The sequence below is a fragment of the Miscanthus floridulus genome, chromosome 1 (genome assembly GCF_019320115.1).
Source record: "Miscanthus floridulus cultivar M001 chromosome 1, ASM1932011v1, whole genome shotgun sequence".
Taxonomy (NCBI): Eukaryota; Viridiplantae; Streptophyta; class Magnoliopsida; order Poales; family Poaceae; genus Miscanthus; species Miscanthus floridulus.
In genome coordinates this window covers 188,643,165-188,650,029 of record NC_089580.1, presented here as the reverse complement: position 1 = coordinate 188,650,029, position 6,865 = coordinate 188,643,165, and the positions used below count along the sequence as shown (strand labels likewise).

Sequence of the window (6,865 nt, the reverse complement as noted above, 5' to 3'; positions counted from 1 at the left end):
TTGAACGGCAATATAAAACTGTAAAGATTTCAGGACATGCTGAAAATCTCACAATTATACCAGTCATTGTCGCTTCATTGGCATCATCATGGCTGATGTCGATATTGCTTCTCTGCATGTTGCCACTTAATATTATACAGCTCCATGCGTCCTCATCCACTAATACATCTGTGGATACAAATGTTAGATCAGTCAATTCACCCAGAAAAAATGCAGTATCCATGTACACACTCCTACAAAACAAAATATTCAGAAAAGTGCAAGAAATGGGATCAATTGTGATGTCACAATAGAAGCAAAATGCACTTCTACATGCTTGGCCTGACCACACTTTTGAACCTGGGCATGGAAGTCAAAAAGAATGATCCTGTCCAGCACAACTAAGCTGACCCAACTTACATAACGTCCTTGATAGTCGATCCCTGGAACGTGGGCAACGATTGCAGAAGCTTCTGGAATACTGACAAAATCAGTGAAATATTAATACAAAAATAAAGCAAACATAGGAGCTTATAAGAATATACAGTACCACCAGAACATTTAAACTGAGCACACGAGTTATTGGTTATCTGTCAGTATCCCAACATTAACTAACTGAACCTACAACTTAGGTACAGTTTGTACTGTCATTAGTGTTTCCAGATGATCCATGATGGTAAATTCTCCGTGCTGCATGGTAAGAGAAAAGGTACATTCATTGGGTAGTTGGTGTAGTCATCTTAAGACTCACAGCCCGCAGGTGTTAATGTTTTCAAATCTCGCAACATCCAGACAAATTACCCACTCAACCTGTCATTAGTGGGATGGAGATCAAAATGTGGTTTTCACTGGAGATTCGTCGCTGGCAGTCCAGTTTTTCAGGGCGGGTGGGACTGGGGTTACTGAGTATGAATAGAGACAATCATTGATTCAAATATATCACGATTTCTTTTCTTGGGTAAATCACTTGAAGTGTTAAGCTACATAGTACAAACATGATTGGAGATATTTGACAGAACAATTAATCAAGCTTTCTCCATTCAGGTTCAGGCAACTACTTCGAACTGATTGACGCCATTCCTCAGATATATCTACTTCATTGGATTTTGCAGCCCCTGAATCTTGCCCTCGCCGGACATTTCCATAGGCAGAGAGTTCAACAAGATCCATATCCCGTCCTGCCAATATCAAATAGGGTTATTCAGTAAGCTGAGAACCTGAATCGCTAATGCTCCTCCAAAACAAAGAATGTTTTAAGACAGATATTATTTACCTGAAACCCTACAATATGCACTCTTCTGTATGAGCTCAGATTTGGATATCTCAGTCTTGTTGCCTTTAGATCGATTCACCGTAGCCTTCAAGCATAAAACTCTACATCAGTCATCTGTTGTGGTTTTGTGACTTCTTAAAACAAACAGGTCCATCACACTAAGTCATACATACTGCTTGCCACGCTGTTTAACCAGCAAGATATGACACTGGTGTGTTTCAATCACACATTATTTAATTTACTACCATGGCAAATCACTAGTCGGTTGCCTTGAGCTGCAATGGATTTCTGGTAAAATGGTATTTAATGCCATAAGCTCTAGCAATTGAGGTCATTGTTCCAATCTTCTCTTTATCAGGATTTCCCGTGTAGAATTAAGCCACAAACCGAATAGGTAAAAAAGTGGAAGGCCCTCTATGCTTTATGCAGCACACGCTATACACAGACCATTTCTTGCATAGACTCTCATGTAGATCCAACAATCACCACCCACTGTGCTTTCTTATAGATGTAAAGATAATCGGAATAGCTATTTTAGTCCTCCAAATTCTGCCCAAGGCTCAATTCCGTCCAACAACTATTAAAATGGCTGTTTTAGTCCTCAAAATTTTGCTTTGGGCTCAATTTCATCCTTCAACTATCAAAATGACCATTTTGGTCCTCAAACTCTTATTTTTGGATCATCTCGTCCCTCGTCCTACATGGCACACCACGTTGCCAAGCCTTATCAGCAAAAACCAAAGACTCCTACAGTTTCATGATGACAATGCAGAAACACCATGTCCCTTCTACCTGTCCCTACTATACTCATTCCCTCGAACATGCACCAAACCAAAATCCCACTGGCCCAATTTGTCACCCAAGCCCATCTCATGCCCTCGCCTCCATCCCTATCCGTCGCCAAAAGTTGGGACCAAAAGTTGCTTGAACGGTTACTTGAATAAATACAAATGACATGGAGGTTGGTATTGGGCTAAGATGCCCCCGTGGCATGTACCTAATCTTATATTCCTATTGGTCAGGCTCAGACACAGGAAGGAGGTTCTTGGCATGCTCCCAAGTCAAGGAGTCTTGTGGTTTCAACTATTGAATACACCAAGATTGCGTTCGTAGAGACCAAAGGGTTATTAAAGACCTGTTGTTTATCAAATGAAGCTTGGCAGTGTTGTATCCGCATTCAGCTGCACAATGCGAATGATATGTATGCTAACTAAAATAAAACTTTTGGTCAGTTTTGCCTTGAGGCAAAAGTTTGTGGACTTGAAAAAAAACTGTGTGCTCTGCCAGAATGGAGCTGAGGAAACAATGCAACACCTTTTCCTGAACTGTCAGTTTGCTAAGGACTGTTGGAATCTAATTGGAATATCAATTCAGGCTGATATTGACATTTTTAAGCTGTCAACCAAATCAGGGATCAATCTCATCATGTTTTCTTCCTGTTGGTGGTAACCTTAATGTGTTGGGTCATCTGGACGGTGAGAAATGATTTAATTTTCAAGGGACTCCCTCCAAACCCTTTGACGGCCAAAGCTATTTTTCTGAAAGAAATGAAGATCCTTTCCCTACGGGTTAAAGGCTAGGCTCTCTGATACTTTTGACTTATGGATACAAATCTGTTGTAATCTTCCTTTTGTTTCTCATTTTCTTTCTTTCTTTCTTTGTTTCCTAAGCTTCGGTCTTGTAACTGTCCTGTTGTACTTTGTTTTAATCTCTTTTATTCAATAAATTTCTTGTAGGGGCTTTTTGCCCCTCCAGTTTCTTCAAAAAAAAAAAAAAGGGGGGGGGGGGGGGGGGGGGGGGGGGTTCCCAGTGCAGAGAGCTCCCGCTCTGTGCGGGGTCTGAAGAAGGGTGTCAGTGGCAAGCCTTACCCCTCGCCTCTGCAATGCGAGGAGACCGCGACTCGAACTCGGGACCTTCCAGTCACAGGCGGTAAGACTCTACCGCTTGCACCAGGCCCGCCCTTCAGTTTCTTAAAAAAAAGAATAAAAGAGTAAAATGCACCGCCGGTCCTTTAACTTGCCTCGAGGTGCAATGCAAGTCCACAAACTTCCAAAATGCACATCAAGGTCCCTAAACTTACTAATCGTGTCAAGTGAGGTCCAAATCACTCTAACTTGAGCTAATCCGCCAATGTGGCACACCGATTGCACGATGACATGGCACCGGCATGTGGGTCCCACATACTAGGCTCATCTCCTATCTCCCTATATGTGGGCCCACGTCTAGGAGCAATGTCAACACGCAACGGGCTAAATAGGGAAGGGTATAACCGACATTTTACTTGTGTCCACATAGCCATCATGAAAACCTATGGGTCTTCAGGTGTGGCAACGTGGGGTGCCATGTATTTGAGGACCAAAATGGTTATTTTCATAGTTGAAGAACAGAACTAAGCCCAAAATAAAAAATCGAGGACCAAAACAGTCATTTTCATAGTTGAGGGAGGAAACCGAGCCTCAGGCAAAAGCTGGGGGGAAGACGAAAATAGCTATTCTGCCTAAAGATAATCATGATCCCTTAATAAATATTGGTTAGAGTACGGGAAGCTTTTGTTCTCACTTATCTCGGGAAGACGAAAATAGCTATTCTGCCTAAAGATAATCATGATCCCTTAATAAATATTGGTTAGAGTACGGGAAGCTTTTGTTCTCACTTATCTCATTTATACGTTTTTTAATCAACAGATGGGCAATGGAATGATTCTCAAAACAACAACGATGAGAAGACTTTGTATAGAAGAACAGATATGATGTACCTGCAAAACCTGGCAATTCTCCAATGTGCTCTTCCCGCCCTGTCAATTTAACAGGATCAGTGATATGCTGATACTATGGCCAAAAAAAGAGAGCATATATACCATCTAAAAGCACTAAAATTTGGAAGAGTAGATATTAGTGTGTCTCATTGCTGTCCAGGAGCCGCTAGGTTCCCAGGCTTTTGCATCAATCTCCACAAAAAAAATAACACCAAAGGAAAGCGTCGGAACGTGGTTTGGGATTGTCGTTGGAATCAGGGACCTTGGAGTAGGGGACGATGTGGTCGTAGTCGTGGCAGAGGCAGCCGGGGCACCCCACGAGCTTGCGGAAGACGATGTTGCCGAGCGCATCGCGTCGCCACCTCTCCGGGTCGCGTCCGGGCACCCGCTCCGCCTTCTCCCAGCACTGCTGCTTCACCGCGTACGAGAAGCTCCGGGGCTCCGACGCGGACGGCGGCGGCGCCGTCAGCAGCAGCTCGTCCAGGTCGGCGGCGACTGCGGCAGCGGAGGCAGGAGTGGAGGCGAACGAGCGTGGGGAACTTGCGCAAGCCGTGGCGCCGAAGGATTGCATCGGCGGTTGCCGGTCACTTCGGCGGCAGCGCATCGGCTTCCGACCCACCATTGCTACCTCGTAGTCGTAGATGAGAGTCTCTAGTAGAGGAGCCGCAGCCGCTCGGGGGTGTGCCTTGCGGTCAAGGCGTCCGGAGTTTTTGAGATGCTGCCAAGTGGGGCTTCCCGGATAAGATGGATTTGAAACTTGCGTTTTGGAATGGCACTTTTGGAATAACAAATTTATCAGTTTCAATGGCAATTCAGTTTTTATTTGAGAATTTCTGGGTCTAAATTTTTTTTCCAGTGATCCAAATTCATAACGGGAACCTGTGTATGCGGAGGTCACAGGGTGGGTGCATTACAAGTTTAGAGAGCCATGTACTTTTTAAATAGGGAGAATGGTGTTCTTGTCCTTCTCCAGTAGTCTAATTGTGATTTTACCCCTGCTTTTTCAACTTTGTATTTTTACCCCTGCTATTTTGAAATGAAGGGTCCGTTTACCCCTGCTTTAGACATCCGTTAGATAGACATGGATTAAACGAATTAAAAAAAATTATAAATCTAAAAAGCAAAGGCGAAATGACCACACTGCCCTCTATCCTTATCGCCTCGTCCCAAACAGAAGCACGGGTAGCCTCATCCCAAGTCTCCTACGCGGCTGCATCCGGTCGCGGGCTTCCAGCGGCGGCAGCGGCGGAAGAACCAGCGGGGCGGGGCTGCCTCTAGGGCGCGGGGCGCGGCTGCCTCCTGGGCGCGGCGGCTGCATCGGCGGGGCGCGGGCTTCCTCCAGGCGGCCGCGGGGAGGTCGCAGCGCCCCCCCCCCCCGCGGGTCTCGGTGTGCGCACGCTGGGCGGCGGCGGCTCCCTGCCGCGGGGCTCCGGTGGCGTCCGAACGCACGTCCCGACATCGCTGGGCGGAGGCGGCTCCCTGAGGCGGTGCGGTTGCCGGAGAGCTGTGGGGCGGCCGGGGCTCCGGAGCGCGGCGGCCGGTGCTGGGCGCGGCCCCGGCGGGTGCTGTCCCAGCCGGCGCGGCCACGGCTAGGCGCGACCCCGGAGGACGCGGCTCCGGAGAGCGGCGGCGGGGCGTGCGGCGCTACGGAGCGCGGCGGCGGGTGCCGGGCGCAGCTCCGGTGGGGCTCGACTGCCTTGCCGACGGCCGCCGATTGCTCCGCCATCGTCGCGCGGCTGTCCTCGCACACGAAGAGCCGCTAGCACCGGCTGAGGCTCCCTGACCCTCGGCGCATTCTCTTCTCCGCGCTGAGATGTCCCCGGGCGAGCGACCTTGCTGCAGGATTCGATGCGGCGGAGCCAGAGAACACTGCCTGGAGGGTCACCATCGTCGGCTCCTTCGAAGGTTGAACTATTTAGTATTGTTGCCTAATTTTCTTTTCCACTCGTGTCATTCAGGATTATAACTGCAGCGTGGAGTTCTTTCGCTCCCCATTCCTAGTCCAGGAATGGGAGATGCAAGTGAGCAATGGAAAGAAAAAGGAAACTCTCAGGCTTGATCTGGTCGAGCAATCATCATTGAAGTACAAGGATGCAGACTTTCTCATTTTCAATACTGGGCATTGGTGGACACATGAGAAAATTGCTCTTGGGTAACTCACCTTGTTCTTTGGTTGAACAAGAATCTCCACTTCATTATTGCTTAAACACTGATGACAGATTTAATGTGCCACAGGAAGGACTACTATCAGGAAGGTAACCATGTGTATAATGAGCTAAATGTCATGGATGCCTTTCATAAAGCCCTTCTCACCTGGTCCAAGTGGATTGATGCCAATGTTAACCCCAGAAAAACTGTTGTGTTATTCAGAGGCTACTCAGCATCTCATTTTAGGTGTGCATCACCTTTTATATTGCAAATTACCACATGATATATTTGATCTTGGTCAACTGAACAAATATTTTGCTGTGCATCTCCACTATGCAGTGGCGGCCAATGGAATTCAGGCGGTAGCTGTGACAAGGAGAGCGAACCAATAACCAATGAACAGTACCTTTCAACCTACCCACCAAAGATGAGCATTCTGGAAGATGTGATCCACAAGATGAAAACTCCTGTTGTTTATTTGAACATAACGAGAATGACTGACTACAGAAAGGATGCACACCCTTCCATCTACCGCAAGCAGAACCTTACTGATGAGGAGAGGAGATCGCCGGAAAGATATCAGGACTGCAGCCACTGGTGCCTTCCTGGAGTACCAGATTCCTGGAATGAACTGGTTTATGCTCAACTTTTGATCAGGCAGCATCAAATGCGCCAACAATAAAGGCAACTACTGTTTTTTTTGCTGTGTA

At 47.1% G+C, this 6,865-nt stretch overlaps 2 protein-coding genes across 3 annotated transcripts; one reads left to right on the top strand and one right to left on the bottom strand.

Annotated features, from left to right (window-relative positions):
- Nucleotides 1-210: 210 nt before the first annotated feature.
- On the bottom strand, nt 211-4,666 carry LOC136551592 (uncharacterized). The gene is made up of 5 exons (XM_066543142.1): nt 4,270-4,666; nt 4,008-4,046; nt 1,253-1,337; nt 1,038-1,157; nt 211-452 (listed from the first exon to the last, which is right to left on the bottom strand). The coding sequence occupies exons 1-5, from the start codon at nt 4,627-4,629 to the stop codon at nt 250-252; spliced, it is 807 nt and encodes a 268-aa protein (XP_066399239.1). The 5' UTR covers nt 4,630-4,666; the 3' UTR covers nt 211-249.
- Nucleotides 4,667-5,494: 828 nt separating this feature from the next.
- Nucleotides 5,495-6,865, top strand: LOC136551601 (protein trichome birefringence-like). 2 transcript variants are annotated; one of them, XM_066543151.1, is made up of 4 exons: nt 5,495-5,912; nt 5,980-6,159; nt 6,243-6,401; nt 6,495-6,865. In XM_066543151.1, exons 1-4 carry the CDS (start codon nt 5,821-5,823, stop codon nt 6,835-6,837), a joined length of 774 nt encoding a protein of 257 aa, XP_066399248.1. In that variant the 5' UTR covers nt 5,495-5,820; the 3' UTR covers nt 6,838-6,865. The 2 variants fall into 2 exon arrangements, with proteins under 2 accessions (XP_066399248.1, XP_066399254.1); XM_066543157.1 differs by having other exon boundaries at nt 5,496-5,912; nt 5,966-6,159.